Source organism: Schistocerca cancellata, chromosome 3 (genome assembly GCF_023864275.1).
Source record: "Schistocerca cancellata isolate TAMUIC-IGC-003103 chromosome 3, iqSchCanc2.1, whole genome shotgun sequence".
In the NCBI taxonomy this organism is placed as follows: Eukaryota; Metazoa; Arthropoda; class Insecta; order Orthoptera; family Acrididae; genus Schistocerca; species Schistocerca cancellata.
Window position 1 is genome coordinate 646,622,674 of NC_064628.1, and position 17,795 is coordinate 646,640,468.

A 17,795-nucleotide genomic window follows, 5' to 3' on the forward strand; every position below is an offset into this window, starting at 1 on the left:
CGAAACCGGTAACGTCGCTATTTACCTAAATAAATAGCAGTATTAATAGTGGCTGGTTGCTGTTTTCTTCTTTGTAAGAATTAACCTCCTGTAGCGTATCTTGATACATAATCAACTGCAAGCTCCAGTTTTCGGACAAGTGATGCATTTTGCGTAGTTTGAGTGAAATCTTCAGCAATGTTAACGACCTTTCTTTCCCGAGTGAGATTCACGCGAAGAAATGTCGCTGGGGCAAACCTGCCCCTGCACCATGCTTGTGTTCTCCGGAATTTTTATGTTTACAATGTTTCTACGAACGGTATCATCCAACAAGGGAATGAACCAAATCTTTCCGAAAAATAAACATAAGAATAAAATATAAGAATCAAGGATTGATATGAGAATGGAATATAACAATATGAGACTTTTAAAAGATTGTGTCCCCTGAAAACATCATACACAGATATGTAATACGAGGGTCCGAACTTAAATAGTGGCAACTATTTATTCGCAACCGATACAAAAGAGTTACATGTTTGCACCTGTTACTGTCCTTCAAAGTAGTCACCAACGTTGTGTAGAACCCATTGCCAGCAATGTGGAAGGCGTAGTATACCGTTAGCAGAGCATGTTCTGTTGATGGTGCGAATGGAGCGGTCTACTGCCTGTCGAATCTCTGGAACAGTTCTGAAGCGACTGCTATGAAATGGTTCCTTGATCTTCGGAATCAAATCAAAGTCACAAGGACAATGTCTGGTTCCGATTGTTGAGGAAGAACTGGCTGCTGCCCATCAACAGACCTTCAGAATCCTCACTGAAGGCAAAGGCAAAGGCAAAGGGTGGACACACCCAATTTTAAAGTCACCAATAGGTGTCCGGTTACTTTTGATCAGATTGTATAGTAAACCATCACACTTTCTCAGTGTCTCACGTGCAGAGTTCGTCTTAAAGCTGAATATGAGACTGCTCAACACGCTTCTACTAGGAAGGACATGAAAGGCCTGGGAAAATGTAGGTTGAATATCATTCGTTACCGTACATTTGAACTACAATTTATTAAAATTACAAAAATTCACATAATTCCAAATCAGCAATCTTAAAAGGTTGGCCCCCAAAACTAAAGAGTATGTAGTTACCAATCGACAAATTGAGTGCACTGAGCATCTGAGAGTAAAATTACATAATCTTAACGATTTAGGCCCTTAAATAATATCAAACAACATTTAAAACTTTTTAACTGTTCGTGTAATAATTTACATGAACTGACAGTAACGCCTAACTGAACATTAATTGGGCACATTCAATGACATTTAAATCAATGTAAATAATGGTTTAAGAAAATATACATGCAACGACTATCATAAGAAATCTGAAGGTGAAACAACTACAGAATACTCTTGTTTTGCAGGCGGTTCGCAACAGGTGGAAAATCCGTTGACAATTCACAAGAACACGGCCAGGTAGCCCAAATTAACTTGTTCTTAAACGTACACAAGGTTATTATTACGGACAAAATAAAATCAACCCACACAAGGCAGCTTGGCAACATGTTGCTGAATCTCACGCTCTGAGGATTAAATTTAGGGATTAGCAGTTGCCCTTCCTTCAAAGCCACTCTGTTTTACCTTCTAAGAAAGGAGAAATAAAAATTCCTGGTACCAGATGACATAACAGAGAACTACAGCACTATCGGGTTTCATAAAACAACCCCATTGATAGCTTAGGGAGTCCAGCCTGCGTCAACTCCACAAGAAGCACCCGCAAAAACACAGATGGAGCGTAAAGTCACACCAAAACTTTAAGCTGTTCGCAACGGCAAACTTTACTGAATATAATGTCATATGTCCTTCTTCACTGCTCTCACCAAAGGACCAACGTAATAAACAGCAAGCATGTAACTATAAGGAAACTTTACCACGGTAGGCTGGATCTTGTCAAAGGAATCGTGTGATTTAAATAGAGAGATGATAATTAGCCGCTATTGCAACTTCACTCGGGCTTGTACACAACCTTTTACCATGACTCGTCTGCTAGAGGGGTTCGGTTGTGCACCGTTGCATTCGCGCCCTATATCGAGTAAATAGCCATCCTAAGTACAGCAGTGAATTAATTCAAGTATTTGTCTAAATCACGATCGTTCACAAATGATTTACACCGACAACAGTTTAGAACGAAAACGTTTTTTATTTTTCTAAATCACGTCCACAAAACAAACTGATGGCCACATGATACTATGTCGGCGGCTCTTAGCCGCACCGACCTTACTGCACCGACGGACCACGATCAAAAGACCTCGACTTTTGTCGCCTATCCTCTGTCCTGTGTCCGGTCACGTGACACTGCATTAGTCAAATATATTATTTCTAAACATGGCCATCGTGCATTTACAATGTTACAATATTAAAATACGTAAAACTAAATACCTTATATTATTTTGTAGACAATCATCAGACTATTTACGTATTTAAGGGCACTCCGATTTTTGGCAGTTTCACCCCTCTTCTTTTGTTTAATCACGTCTTTGCCTAAAAGGTGGGGCATACGAAATACTCATTTTGCTCTACATAGATAGAAAACTGAACAGTACCTTCACAATAAAAGACAATAACTTATTGTGCAGAGGTTCTCAAACATCCTTACGAGTTAATAGTTATATAAACATGTTCTTTAATGTCCAAATTATTATCCCTGCTACTATGCTTTAAATTTGAGTTTTGAACTATTTTGAAGAGCTCTTGTGTTTATGGAGTACTCCTATTTCAGTGATCAGGTACGCAGCGAATCCAATGATTAGCAAGACAAGCACACCTTACATTATTAACATATGTACCAAGTGACATAAGCAGTTATGTAACTAAGTAATTCAATGTGAAACTGTTATATGCTGCCTTCTCTCTTTATCAAGAAGGTGACTCCATAAATGCATTGACTTGTGCTTGGTACACCCCAGCTGTTCTTCCTCAGTAAACATTACCACATCCAGCAAATTAGTTATACTATTACAGTATCCCTTGTAACCTCACACTGTCAGATTCTGTCAGAAGTCCACCTAGTTAACGAACATTACCCAAGTTAGAGCACCTTGCAAGACACTCGGATGGTATGACGCGTAACTGCGCGTAGAACAGCACTATTGCACTTCAAAGCCTCTCACCGGTTATTAATGGAGAGACGTAAACGTGCAGCTTGCCGTCCCGTACCACCAGCACGGAGAGTAGAAGTCTGTCCCAGACGGCGGTTTGCAGCACCAGTTCTTAGACTGCAGTGAAAATGGCCGCTCTTCCTGTTAAACCACCAGCTATGGCGGAGCACGGCCTGCATGCTTGTCGTCAAAAGCACAGTCGCCAACCCCGGACTCCCAGGTGCTCAGCCAACACCGACTCAAAGGAAGGCCTCGGCGCTTGTTCGTGACGTCACGTCAGCTAGGCACGGCGAACGCCAGGTCTGTTGCAGGCATACTCATAATGGTGGTGTCTCCCTCCCTGTCACAGGAAAATGTGAAACTATTGGCGGTAGTTGACCAACACACATTGTTCTGAGAGATTTCTGCAATCAATTAATTTCGCAATTCATTACACTTCTTAACAAATAGTGTACTCCTGATCTTAAATTTCCACCTGTTTTAAGGATTGACATACAAACACAACTTAATGGTCCAGCAGCAACAGAATTCGTGCTTCTTTACCTTATTTGTAAGTATGAGGAAGTTACGTTTGTACTGGGTTGCTTTTACAATGAAATATCTTGCGATTGTACACGTTGGGGGAGGGGGTGGGGGACAGAAGAAGAGGCAAAAGAGAGATACTTGTTTTATGAAATAAAATTTTTTTATCTTGTAAAGTTTCTCCTTTCAGTTGCAAGAGGGGAATATTTATCTTTTCTAATGCGCATGTTTAAAAAAGTTTAAGCTCAGCAGTATTTTCGATGTATGGAGCTATTTTGTTTCCTGTTTACAATTCCTTTCGTTGAAAACGACTGTAATATAATGACTGGCAACAGTTGGACATTTACACATGTAAATTAGTTCACATTTCCAGTGACGATGTCAAACGAAAATAAAAAAAAATAAATAAAAGAAACGAGTTAATTGTAAGGGGGTTGGGGTAAGTTTCGATAACGAAATGGATCAAGTAAATATAGTCCTTGAATGTAAAATTTCCGAAGCTTGCAATGGGGCAAAGCATCTTCTCATATTGATCTACGTTTGTTTCGACAGGATTCAGTAATACAGAACTATGATCTTCATTTGTAGCTTTACAGTAAGAAAATCTTTCATCTAAATAAAACTGTAGAATCCAAAACAATACCAAACATTTTGTCCAAAAATAAGAGATTTATAGTGATCAGCTCGCCCAGGCGTTTCTGCCTGCAATAGACCAGGCGTTCGCCGTGCCTAGTTGACGTGACGTCACCAACAAACGCCGAGGCCTTCCTTTGAGTCGGTGTTGGCTCAGCACACCACACGAGTTCTCCTGCTACACACCACCAGTCTCCTCATCGGACTGTCTGCGAGAGAGCGAGTTCTTCAGATACCTCATAGAAGCCGCCAGTGGACGCCCTCTAGCCAGAGAAAATCGCTCACGAAAGCCTGGAGCGATAGGTCGATTCGCGACACCGCTCACTGGACACATACCATATTAATGTCCACTAAAAGATGTCCGGATACTCTTGGTCAGATGGTGTACGACGCTGAAGAGGGCGCAGCCCCAAACACCGCGCGTGTTTGCCCTCTGAGCTACTGGATTGGTAGGTAAAGTTTCACTTTTCATAGGGAATGTGCCAAGTGTCACTGTTTACCGTAGGTCGCGTGGCGGATCCAGCGCCGGCGACGAAGGCAGGAGCGCCACAGCAGCGGTGAACAGCAGGCGGTCTGGCTCTCGTGGCGGCAGCAGCACCAGGGGCGGCGCCGCCCAGCCTGCGGCCGCACCGGCGCCATCCACCCCCGCAGAGGACGTGTTGCCCACGGGGGCGGGAGCACCCGCAGCCTTCGCCAGGACGGGCTCACGTCGGCCTTCCCCCAGAAGCCGGTAAGACACAACACCACACTGCTGGCCACTCGAACTGCGCACCAGCGAGCATGGCAAGTAACACAATTTCACTTACTGTTCACTGATATCTATTTTTTTCCTCTCTGCCTTCAATATATATATACACTACTGGCCATTAAAATTGCTACACCACGAAGATGACGTGCCACAGACGCGTAATTTAACCGACAGGATGCTGTGATACGCAAATGATTAGCTTTTCAGAGCATTCACACAAGGTTGGCGCCGGTGGGGACACCTACAACGTGCTGACATCAGGAAAGTTTCCAACCGATTTCTCATACACAAACAGCAGTTGACCAGCGTTGCCTGGTGAAACGTTGTTGTGATGCCTCGTGTAAGGTGGAGAAATGCGTACCATCACGTTTCCGACTTCGAAAAAAGTCGGATTGTAGCCTATCGCGATTGCGGTTTATCGTATCGCGACATTGCTGCTCGCGTTGGTCGAGATCCAATTACTGTTAGCAGAATATGGAATCGGTGGGTTTAGGAGGGTAATACGGAACGCCGTGCTGGATCCCAATGGCCTCTTATCTCTAGCAGTCGAGATGACAGGCATCTTATCCGCATGGCTGTAACGGATCGTGCAGCCTCGTCTCGATCCCTGAGTCAACAGATGGGGACGTTTGCAAAACAACAACCATCTGCACGAACAGTTCGACGACGTTTGCAGCAGCATGGACTATCAGCTCGGAGACCATGGCTGCGGTTACCCTTGACGCTGCATCACAGACGGGAGCGCCTGCGATGGTGTACTCGACGACGAACCTGGGTGCACGAATGGCAAAACGTAATTTTTTCGGGTGAATCCAGGTTCTGTTTACAGCATCATGATGGTCGCATCCGTGTTTGACGACATCGCGGTGAACGCACATTGGAAGCGTGTATTCGTCATCGCCATACTGGCGCATCACCCGGCGTGATGGTATGGGGTTCCATTGGTTACACGTCTCGGTCACCTCTTGTTCGCACTCACGGCACTGTGAACATTCGACGTTACATTTCAGATGTGTTATGACCCGTGCCTCTACCCTTCATTCGATCCCTGCGAAACCCTACATTTCAGCAGGATAATGCACGACTACAAGTTCCAGGTCCTGTACGGACCTTTCTGGATACAGAAAATGTTCGACTGCTGCCCTGGCCACCACAATCTCCAGATCTCTCACCAACTGAAAACGTCTGGTCAATGGTGGCCGAGCAACTGGCTCGTCACAATACGCCAATCACTACTATTGATGAACTGTGGTATCGTGTTGAAGCTGCATGGGCAGCTGTACCTGTAGACGCATCCAAGCTTGCTTTGACTCAATCCCCAGGCGTACCAAAGCCGTTATTGCGGCCAGAGGTGGTTGTTCTGGGTACTGATTTCTCATGATCTATGCACCCACATTGCATGACAGTGTAATCACATGTCAGTTCTAGTATAATATATTTGTCCAATGAATACCCGTTTATCATCTGCATTTCTCCTTGGTGTGGCAATTGTAATGGCCAGTAGTGTATATATTGAAGAGCCAAAGAACCTGTTCACCTGCCTAATATCGTGTAGGGCCCCCGCGAGCACGCAGAAGTGTCACAACACGACATGGCATGGTCTCGACTAATGTCTGAAGTAGTGCTGGAGGGAAATTGACACCATGAATCCTGCGGGGCAGTCCATAAACCGCCTAAGAGTACGAAGGGATGGAGATCTCTCCTGAGCAGCACGTTGCAAGGCTTCCCAAATATGCTCAATAATTTTCATGTCCGAGGAGTTTGGTGGCCAGCGGAAGTGTTTAAACTCAAAACTCAGAAGAGTGTTCCTGGAGCCACTCTGTAGCAATTCTGGATGTGTGGGGCGTCGCATTGTCCTGCTGGAATTGCGCAAGTCGTCGGAATGCACAGTGGACATGAATGAATGCAGGTGATCAGACTGGATGCTTACGTACGTGTCACCTGTCACAGTCGTGTATAGACGTATCAGGGGTCTCACATCACTCCAACTGCACACACCCCACACCATTACAGAGTCTCCACCATCCTGAACAGTCCCCTGCTGACATGCAGGGCCCATGGAGTCATGAGGTTGTCGTCATACCCGTACACGTCCATCTACTCCATACAATTTGAAACGAGACTCGTCCGACCAGGAAACATGTTTCCAGTCACCAACAGTCTATTGTCGGTGTTCACGAGCCCAGGCGAGGCGTAAAGCTTCGTGTCGTGCAGTCATCAAGAGCACACAAGTGGGCCTTCGGCTCCGAAAGCCCATAACGATGGTATTTCGTTGAATGGTTCGCACGCTGAGGTTGACGGCCCAGTATTGAAATCTGCAGCAATTTGTGGAAGGGTTGCGCTTCTGTCACATTGAACGATTCTCTTCATTCGTCGTTGGTCCCGTTCTTGCAGCATCTTTCTCCGGCCGCAGGAATATCAGAGATTTGATGTTTTACAGGATACCTGATGTTCACGGTATACTCGAAAATGGTCGTACGGGAAAATCCCCACTTCATCACTACCTCGGAGATGCTGTCCTCCATCACTCATGCGCCGACTATAACAGAACGCTTAAACTCACTTAAATCTTGATAACCTGCCATTGTATCAACAGTAAATGATCTATCAACTGCGCCTGACACTTGTTGTCTTATATAGATTCTGCCTATTTAAGTACCTCTGTATTTGAATACGCATACCTATACCAGTTTACAAGAACCATCAACCTATCATACTTCAGGAGACATGACGTCACAAACACTGAGATGCGTGAAAAACTGCCGCATTGTACATGACGTTAAGATATCATTTTCTTCTAACTCTACTCGCAATATATTTTGCAGACAGTATCCTCGTATACCCCTGAATGTTACGTACAGTACTGTATCATTGTATGACTCATAGATCAGGAGATACGACCTCATAAACACTGAAACACATGAAATAATGCCGCATGATGCATGAAGTTTTAATACGTTTATTCTTTACTACTAAAGCACCTACAGTCGAATCAACTTAAGGAAATCCCTGACACCTGGCAACGCTTTGGACAGCTTTCAACTGCGCAAATGGCTGTAGGTGGGAACAGCAGTCTGTAGAGCCACGAAGAGCCGTTGCTATAGAGACGTTTACAAAATCGCGCTGTACACACAATGCAGTTGCGCCTCGCGTACAGAAACCATACGGGATCATGTTTCTTAATTTGGATACCGCAGTTATACGCTAGTGGATTATGCATACTTCTTTGCACAACTGTTTCATGATTTCAAATATGTTTCGGCGAATGTATGGAAATGAAATTTTTTTGACACTTCACTACAAACACAGTTCATTTGTTTCCGTTTCTAACAGACAATTGCCTATACGAATACCTGGGAAATACTGGGGTTGTCAGCTAGTACGTATATAACTAACAATGTCCTAGTACGGTTTCTCTCTGTATGTTAGGGCTAGCATTTGAATTACTGTACGCTTTATGATACAGTTTTCGGTAACATATTGAATGATTCACGAGAAACGTGAAAGCAACGCCATTGACATCTAGTGGTGAACGGCAGAACTGTTTGGAATCATCCAAATAGGTATCAAGCAGCGACAGGTTGCTGTACCATTGCTGCGTCGTAGAGAGGGTGATTAGTACGGATGTTCCGAGGCAGAGGGTGTTTTGTACTGGTGTAATGTGCCAGGAGTTGCTTCGTTTTAATATTGCGTGGCGGAGGGTGCTTCGTACCAATTTTGTGTGGCTTTGGGTGCTTTACATCATGTTGTGTGGCAGAGGATACTTACACGGGAAACTCCCAATGGCACCTCCCTCAGATTTAGTGGTAAAATGTCCCAGTGGTTTACCTGTCAAAATCAGAACACAGATCAAGCGAGAAAACAGGAAGAAGGTGTACGAAACCGTGAAAAAGAAGCAAAATAGAAACAGTAAACGGTCCGTCTCTTATGCAAACACATGAAAATTGAATTACATTTGTAGAAAATGTTATACAAGTTAATCTTTTACTAATGAAACAAAACAAAAACGAGAACACAACTGAATAAAGGAAAGCATCTATCGAATTTCCAAGCATTTGCTACTTCACGTTGTCACTACATGGAATACACAGTTTTTGTAATTTTCTTCAAATGATTTATGGATAAACATATCTTGCAATTTACTCCACTTTTTCTGCCAATTTTTCTTGGAGATAGCTAACATTGGCTTCGTTTTGAAAGCTAGACTTTAGCAGGAGGTTCACAATGTTCTCTTCCCATAGCCCCTGGTTCTGGATCAAGATTTTTCATTAGAATGATTATCACCTTGGCAAGTCCTACGGGTCGTTCAAGTTGCCATTTGGCTTGTGGTATGATTAACTCCTTGCCAATATTCTGCAGAAAATTTCTCCTCCCATGCGTAGAACTTGGTGAAAGATGCTGACTTCCTGTCTTCCATGAATACAAACATCCAGACACCCTATGTTACCAATGTTGAGAAATAAGGCATAAGGCCTTCTTCTGGAAGACGTAAGGCCTTCTTCTGGTGGCTGTTTTCGCAGAACATTCATTGATCATCTTGTCTGTTGCATGCGTGGTGGCGTTTTAATGCAAAGTCTGGTTTGCACTTTTCAGTATCACCACCTACTTTTGTGTCATGACGCAAGGTGCAGCAAAATCGCAGCACGATTCTTCTTCAGGAAATAGGACCCCAAGGTAACATCATTATGAGAAATGAAGAAAGATGACACTACTTTCTTCATTGTGTTTGGCAACAAACCTTTAAGTATTTCTTGCTTATGTCTCCTCATTGTTTCACAAAGGGTTCATTTCTCTTGTGAACTTCAATTGTAAGTGGAAGAGACCTAAAAAATTATCAGTGGTGATGCTGTAACCTTCTCTAAGCAGCTAGTTTGATCCAACACTACTCTTTGTTCTTGATTTTTTTTCTAAGGAATTCCCTTCTTTTTCAGTATACACTTGTAAGTTCAGTGAACAGTTTGATTTGGCATCAACCAAAGCCCATACTTTCATCTGTCCTTGGCAGTTTCTGAAATCATGTAAATAACAAACAGACAATGCCTTTGGAAAGAACAAAGTGGTTCATCTACTGTAAGGTGTGAATGAGAATTGTAATTAGACTTTCAGTGGTTGGCAAACAATGTGAAGACATCTCTGACAACAGGCAGTGTGTCATTCTTTCTCCTTTTGTTTCCTGTAGTGGTGTCATCAAATCTGATGAACGTAGATAACAGCTGAAATCGAGTCCGAGCATAGAAGCAAGGAAAATATTTCTTTTGGATATAAGATTTGGGGTCCACAACTCCACAGTCTTCCATTTAGGTTTTCAACACTCATAGTTGTCACACACCTAGTAGAAATGAGAATTTCGTCAACCATTGTTTCTGCTTTTCTGGATATCTTGCGCCCCATTCCTCATAATACGACTAGGCCTTTATGTTGATACTGTCCACAATTTTTTGTAATACCGTCATCAAACAACAAAATGAAAGCATCACTTACTGATTCAATGCCACTAGTCGCATCTGTAACTCTGGAAAGACTTCAGTAACCTTATGAACTGTTCAAAACATATATCGGCGAATTTCGAAACCGAAATATTCCATTTTTAATGACATAATTTTCATTTACATTGTTTTCTATTTCATCTGCAGTTTCTTCTTCTAACTCTTACACAGTCTCATTTTTTGAGTTACTTTCGCTATTTGGTTCCTAACAGTTACTATCATTCTGTACCATGGAAATTACTTAATAAAGATGCTCATATCTGCCATGATATATTTCTGTCATCTTTATTTCACTGGCACAAACAGCACTTATGGCTAAATAATAAACTAAATGAAAGCAGACAAAACAGCAATGGCTGCTCATGCTCCCAACAATGAACATACTGAAATATTTATTAGGTGCATCATTATTGCCAGTGGAACGAAATCATTTACAGAAAAAGAAATTTTTGTATCATGCTGATTGCCAAGTTGGTTCAATAAAGAACCCATTAAATAAAAATAAATATTATTTTCATCTTGTTCGCTTCGTTATGTAACCAACTCAAGAGACATGAGGTAACAAGCGAATCTGACTGTAATGAAAAGTTTCATTAAGTACAACTGTTCATTTGACGTCAAAATAAGGGACAAGTGTAGCTCTGGAATCTCGTGAACCCCTCTTGGTAGTTTGAAGGTTAATAGAACTACTTGATTTGAAATGTTAAGTTGCTTTCTTTGTTACTGTTGTGCCGTCGAGATGGATCGTTACTGTGGCGTGTAAACGTCCTCATAAACCAACAATTTCTGTTGAAGATGTCACGGTCTTTCATTCCCCAGAAGGGCAAACAAGTTCCCGTCATTAATTTCAGAGACATGCACTTTGAGGTGGTACGGAATCCAAAATACGGTGTTTCGCTTTGTTCCTCAAAGATAGTCAGACGTGAAATTCGCGTTACCAACAAGAAAAATTTATCATGGACCACTGATATCTGCGATTTCTACTGAACAGTACCAAGGTTCCGTTCGGTTCGGTGGGGGGAATCAGTTTGTCGCTTCGCCCCTCTTCATCAAATATAAGTTGCATTTTTAACGTGCCACGGATGGGTACGAGTTTTATAATAATATTACTAAAATACAGAACGTTGCTTTAGCATGGCGTCCAAGACATTTCATTTGGAACAATACAGCAAAAACCGGAATTATAACAGCAACAAACTATCATAACTTTGATAACACCATAATTTGCGTAATATAAAGTAAAATGCACACTCGTAAATTAACAGTATTTCACTAAGCACTGTGAATGTGAACACTGGTCTGCAAACAATAATAGTACGAGTGTGTAAATTAGTCCAGTCAAATTGCAGATGTACCTTGCAAAAGGTGGGGTAGAAGAGTTTATTTTTTCAACTCGTTCATATGGTTGGAAAGATTAGAAAACCGAGTTTTGCCAACAAAATTTCGCTTGGGAAAACTTTCTGCAGTCAAAAAACTTGGAAAGTTTCTGCCTTTTTTCAGTTTTTTTAAAATATCTCAGTTTCATTTGCTCCTATCGCTTTAACGTCTATTTTCTTTTTTAAAGAGCACAAAATTCTCTACAAATTTGATTTTTGCCATTTTTTCTACTCCCAATATCTAAGGCGCTACAGCACCTAAAAAAAAAACAATGTTTCAAATTTTGAGCATAGTGGCAAGATACCTTATTTTTGAACACTATTTTTTCTGTTTGTGTAGTATAAATACATTATACATCATGTTATATGTTGGAATTTACCACCTCACTTTCAGGTATTCAATTTCTCTGTATGCAACATGAGGATTGCCGGGCACCCAACTATTGTGATTCTTACATCACTATCTCAAGTTCACTATGGGGCACTTCTGCCTGGCATTTGTAAAACTATAAATATAAAAATACATCATTAAGACACACACACACACACACACACACACACACACACACACACACATGCATACAAAATAATTTCTCAGGAAACTGAACTATTATTAGCTGCAATAGGCAACCTAATTAGGTAGGTAATTATTCTTGTGTATAAAAGCCACGCAGTTGACATTAAAAAAAAGTAGCTTTATTACAATTAAAATGCATTGTCAGTTACTAAAAAATGTTGACAGTTCTGGGTGTGCAATACTTGTAATATCGAACTTTAGCGCATTTGAGACAGATATGAGCATCACTTCCAACGTTTTGACGGGCCAGATTCCTCAGTGTCACCAGAAATACCTTGAGTTACGGATTCAGGATCTGTACATAGAGTTGATCCCAGATTGACCTCTTCTTTAAACAGCGAGTCAGCCTCAGCAAGTTAATTGATTTCGTCAGCGGTTTCCTCAACATCTTCCATAACATCTTCTTCGCTGTCTTCATATAAAAATTTTGGCACGTTTTCACAGTTGACCCCAATACATTTCTTACAAATTGAAGAACATTTCAAACCCGCTTTTCTGCAGGAGCACGCTCCGCCACAGTTCAGCTTGCATGAGCATGAAACAATGTGAAGAAGTGCTTCAGGTGATGGATCTTGGCTCATTATAACGGGTATTGGGCCGTGGTCACTGTGATTCCAGCCCCATTTCTCAGGAGGTTTCCAGTTTCCCATCCAACTTTGGACTTGTTGGTAAGTCCGCAACGAATGATGTGCAGCGTCTTGTGTAGGTGGCAACCGTGCAAGATTCAGTTTGCTTTTTATGGCAGACTTGGCGAATAGCTGGTACCGCACATGGTCTAGTGTGTGGGAACTGCTGACACCTCCACTATACAATGCGATAGTAACCTGTTCTCCTGCTGTTATTATTTCTACACGGGTAGCATGTGGTTTATTGATCGTGCAAAGGGCTGAGGTTAGGTGTTCATTTTTCGCAACAATATTGCAGCACTTAATTTTTCCTTGACCAAAAAAAGCGGATGTCGTATCACATCTGCTAAAGGCGTAAGTGAACAGAATATATTCACTGTCAAACTTGTAAGCTGCAGTGGAAAACCACTTGTCTTCTGCATTTCTTCTTCCTGGCTTTAAGAAAAATAAGTTTTCAGTGCCTTGCCCCAAACTGGTCATGAGCACAAGCACGTCTACATCTTCTCCTACAATAACAACACTTCCAAAATCTTTGGTTCTTGAAATGGCAGATGTTACAATCATAATGTCAGCATCTTCTTGTGCCTGGAGCAATTCAATGCTACAGTCCAGAAATTCTTTTTTAAGAAGTGTGATCAAACGCATCTTGTTTCGTTCGTTGTACAAGAACTTGTCCTGAGGGTCTTGGTTCACCATCTCTGATTCAACCACAACGTCAACCGAAGAATCCTCTCAGCACTCTTCATGCTACATTTGTCTCCCTCACATGGATATCCATAAAATACAATAGCAAACTGAGATCCAAAACGACGTTGCAGTTAAGAAACATAACTTTGGGCTATTGACTTGAAGCAAACATTTCGAGTCCAAGTCACTTTGTGGATAAGGTACCCTCCATCAATGATAAAAAATTTACTCGGTCCACCTGGCTTCACATCTTCCACTGGAACGAAGGCCAAAGAATAAATACGCTTTTGTCCGCTAAAGAACAATTCCTACAAACTTTTTCTTATAAGTGATCATTAACGTCAATCAACTGTAGAAAATGTACGGCACCTGCATGCAATCGTATTATATATTGTAACACAAATAAACTTCACGCAATCCGACGTGAATGTGTTCGTAGTTACTGAATATGATGCTGTTTGTCCTGGCCCAGCAGCAGAGTGAGATGGTAAAGTCCAATGAATAACATGATGAGTAATATGTTTATACTACACAAATAGAAACTGAAATAACAGTGTTCAAAAATTAGGTAATTTGCCACTTTGCTCGAAATTGGAAAAAAAATGGTATTTTTTGACGTGCTGTAGCGCCTTAGATACTGGGAATAGAAAAATGGTAACAATCAAATTTGTAGAGAATTTTGTGCTCTTAAAAAAAGGAAAATAGACGTCAAAGCGATAGCAGGAAATGAAACTGAGATATTTTGAAAAAAAACTGAAAGAAGTCCGAAATTTTCGAAGTTTTTTGACTGCAGAAAGTTTTCCCAAGAGAAATTTTGTTGGCAAAACTTCGTTTTCTAACCTTTCCAACAATATGAACGAGTTAAAAAAATAAAATCTTCTACCCCACCTTTTGCAAGGTACAGGCTTTTTTTTCTTACAGTTTCACTGGACTAAATGTGAGGAAAGCGGTTTTTTCGATCGTATACGCAAGCGTTTGCGAAGTCACTTTTTTGGGAGTCTTTCCCTCTCGGTCTTTCCTTACTCAATTTTCCATCGTTTGCAGGTTGTAGCTGTGAATTCTTTTTTTTTTTTACATTCAGTCATGCTACTACTTTATTCTCAGAAAGTTAGCCTACAACGCGTGATAAAAAAGTAAGGAAATTTTGTAGTTTCTCATGTTGTGTTACTCCAATTCACGCGATATTTCCGTTGTTGTGTGAGAAATATATCAGAAAAATATCCGTATAATGTTAGGATATCGTCTGTTTTTAGCAAGGAAGTTCCCAAAGGTGTGTCATGGCGGAGGGGAAGGGGGAGATCGGGACCGCCCCGCCCCCCACCAATATCTCCTAAATCAAATTACGCATGATCGTAATCGCCGTTTAGACAAACTGAAAGATATTCTGATTTTCAGTCATACGACGAAAATGGTATACGCGTTATCGATAGTAAAGAGGCCATCGATAAATTTAAACTCTCGATATATTGATAGCACTATCGTCTAATCACCCATAGTCCCATATCTACTTTAGCCAAGACATTGTTGGCCTTACTTTAGTACATGTGTTGTTCTGTTAATCAGTTCCGTTCCAAGTGTTTAGGCTGACCCTGTTTGAATGAGCTCACTTTTCTGGGATTTGTAGACTTCCTGGTAGAGGTCTTCAGAGTAGGAGATTGGTTAGTTTAGAGAGAAAGGGACCAAACTACATGGTGATCAGACCAAGAGTAGGAGACAGTTAACATAAATCATAAAGTATGTGTAACAGAAAATTTGGAGTAATATAGTAATATTCTGCAGAAACTGATTACACCAAGCATTTCTACCAGCTGCCTGAAGAATATAGCCTTTCTGAAATTTGTCTCTGCAGTAAAATGTAAACATTATTAGTCTCATTTGAAACATTACTATAGGTCCGGTAGATGTTTGAATGTTGTTTGACAGACTTCTCGGTTGTCATCAGAAATGAAGTAGGAGATGACTCTTACCATTTTGGATTGTACAGAGCTTAGTTATGTATCTGTTGTTTCCAGGCCCACAGCAGTGGACTTAACTACTGCTGACACATCACAAAATGACGTGCAACCTCGCTCATCCACGAGAGGCCGTAACCATGCAGACAGTGTCCCTAGCAGCAGCAGCAACAGCAGGAGGTCAAATCGCAGAGGCTCTGCCACATCAGATGTGGATGCTAGCGGGAACTCTGCAGCAGGTGCCTCTGTGCAGAGAACGAGCCGCAAGATCAATGCTGAAACGAATGCACGACCCAAGGTACAGTGGTGTAAAATCTGTAGCAAATGCATAACCACTTCCTTAGCCCAAGTTTTTCAAATTCCATCCTGTCTTTGAATGAACCCTTTATATATGATGGATTGAACTCTGGAAACACAGTCTCATTGCAACTCATTTCTCTCAGTCTGTCCACACTGTTTATTGAAAAAGATAGGAAGAGCTGCTGTAAGTTCAGATTTTTCTGTCATGTTTGCTCATGGATGGCAAAATGAGGTGGCAGAGCTGAAGCAGAGTGGCTCCCCACAAAGTAGAAGGGAAGTCACATTTGTTTACAGAAGGACTTTGGGAGTTTTAAGATTTTATGAAAGTGAGTGTATGTGCCAAAATAGTACAGTCCTTGACTCACGATATTACTAGTTTGCCTAGACACTGCCATATTAATTATCTGCCATTTGCAGAATAGTCTAACATATAGGTGTCAGACTATGCCATGCAGTATGAAATAAAAAGTTAGAGTAGGTGTTTCCATGGATGTATCCAAAATGACAGTGTTATGTTTGTGAGAGACTGTAACGGAAGGAATACATGAGTTGCTTCAGCAACATTGCACTGTGGAGTGCCTCTTGGACTACTGAATTTCCTCACTGAGTTTCCATTCATCTGTCAGACTGGTGTTTTGATGAATTGTGGTCACAAATATATCCAGGTTTCTCATGTATATTGTTTATCATATAATGTATCTTGTTGGTTTTATTTGTATTTTCCCAGTACATATCAGTACTATTATAATTTCCTTGCTCCTTTTTTTACAGTGTTATCACTGTATCATCATGCAAAATTTTAATTATCAAGGTCTTTCAGATAATAGTGTAAGGCTGTCCTAGGCAATATTCAGTCTCTTTCCAGTGTGTGTGTCATCAAGTTATATAAAGTGGAGCTAACCTTATAAACCAGCTCATAGAATCATTATTTATTATGACAATCTATTGGTGTCATCTTTTTTATATAAAATGATACTCCATATTTATTCTGAGTGTTTTTCCCCCATATCGATTCCATTATACACTCCTGGAAATGGAAAAAAGAACACATTGACACCGGTGTGTCAGACCCACCATACTTGCTCCGGACACTGCGAGAGGGCTGTACAAGCAATGATCACACGCACGGCACAGCGGACACACCAGGAACCGCGGTGTTGGCCGTCGAATGGCGCTAGCTGCGCAGCATTTGTGCACCGCCGCCGTCAGTGTCAGCCAGTTTGCCGTGGCATACGGAGCTCCATCGCAGTCTTTAACACTGGTAGCATGCCGCGACAGCGTGGACGTGAACCGTATGTGCAGTTGACGGACTTTGAGCGAGGGCGTATAGTGGGCATGCGGGATGCCGGGTGGACGTACCGCCTAATTGCTCAACACGTGGGGCGTGAGGTCTCCACAGTACATCGATGTTGTCGCCAGTGGTCGGCGGAAGGTGCACGTGCCCGTCGACCTGGGACCGGACCGCAGCGACGCACGGATGCACGCCAAGACCGTAGGATCCTACGCAGTGCCGTAGGGGACCGCACCGCCACTTCCCAGCAAATTAGGGACACTGTTGCTCCTGGGGTATTGGCGAGGACCATTCGCAACCGTCTCCATGAAGCTGGACTACGGTCCCGCACACCGTTAGGCCGTCTTCCGCTCACGCCCCAACATCGTGCAGCCCGCCTCCAGTGGTGTCGCGACAGGTGTGAATGGAGGGACGAATGGAGACGTGTCGTCTTCAGCGATGAGAGTCGCTTCTGCCTTGGTGCCAATGATGGTCGT

The 17,795-nt window shown here is 42.1% G+C and overlaps 1 protein-coding gene across 1 annotated transcript in view; it reads left to right on the forward strand.

Annotated features, from left to right (window-relative positions):
* The window catches only part of LOC126175603 (uncharacterized), a 343,839-nt gene that overhangs the window by 284,435 nt on the left and 41,609 nt on the right, over window positions 1-17,795 (forward strand). Inside the window, exons 8-9 of the mRNA XM_049922480.1 lie at window positions 4,782-5,006; window positions 15,789-16,026. Of these exons, the coding sequence (XP_049778437.1) occupies window positions 4,782-5,006; window positions 15,789-16,026 (463 nt within the window). The remainder of the gene's footprint in view (window positions 1-4,781; window positions 5,007-15,788; window positions 16,027-17,795) is intronic.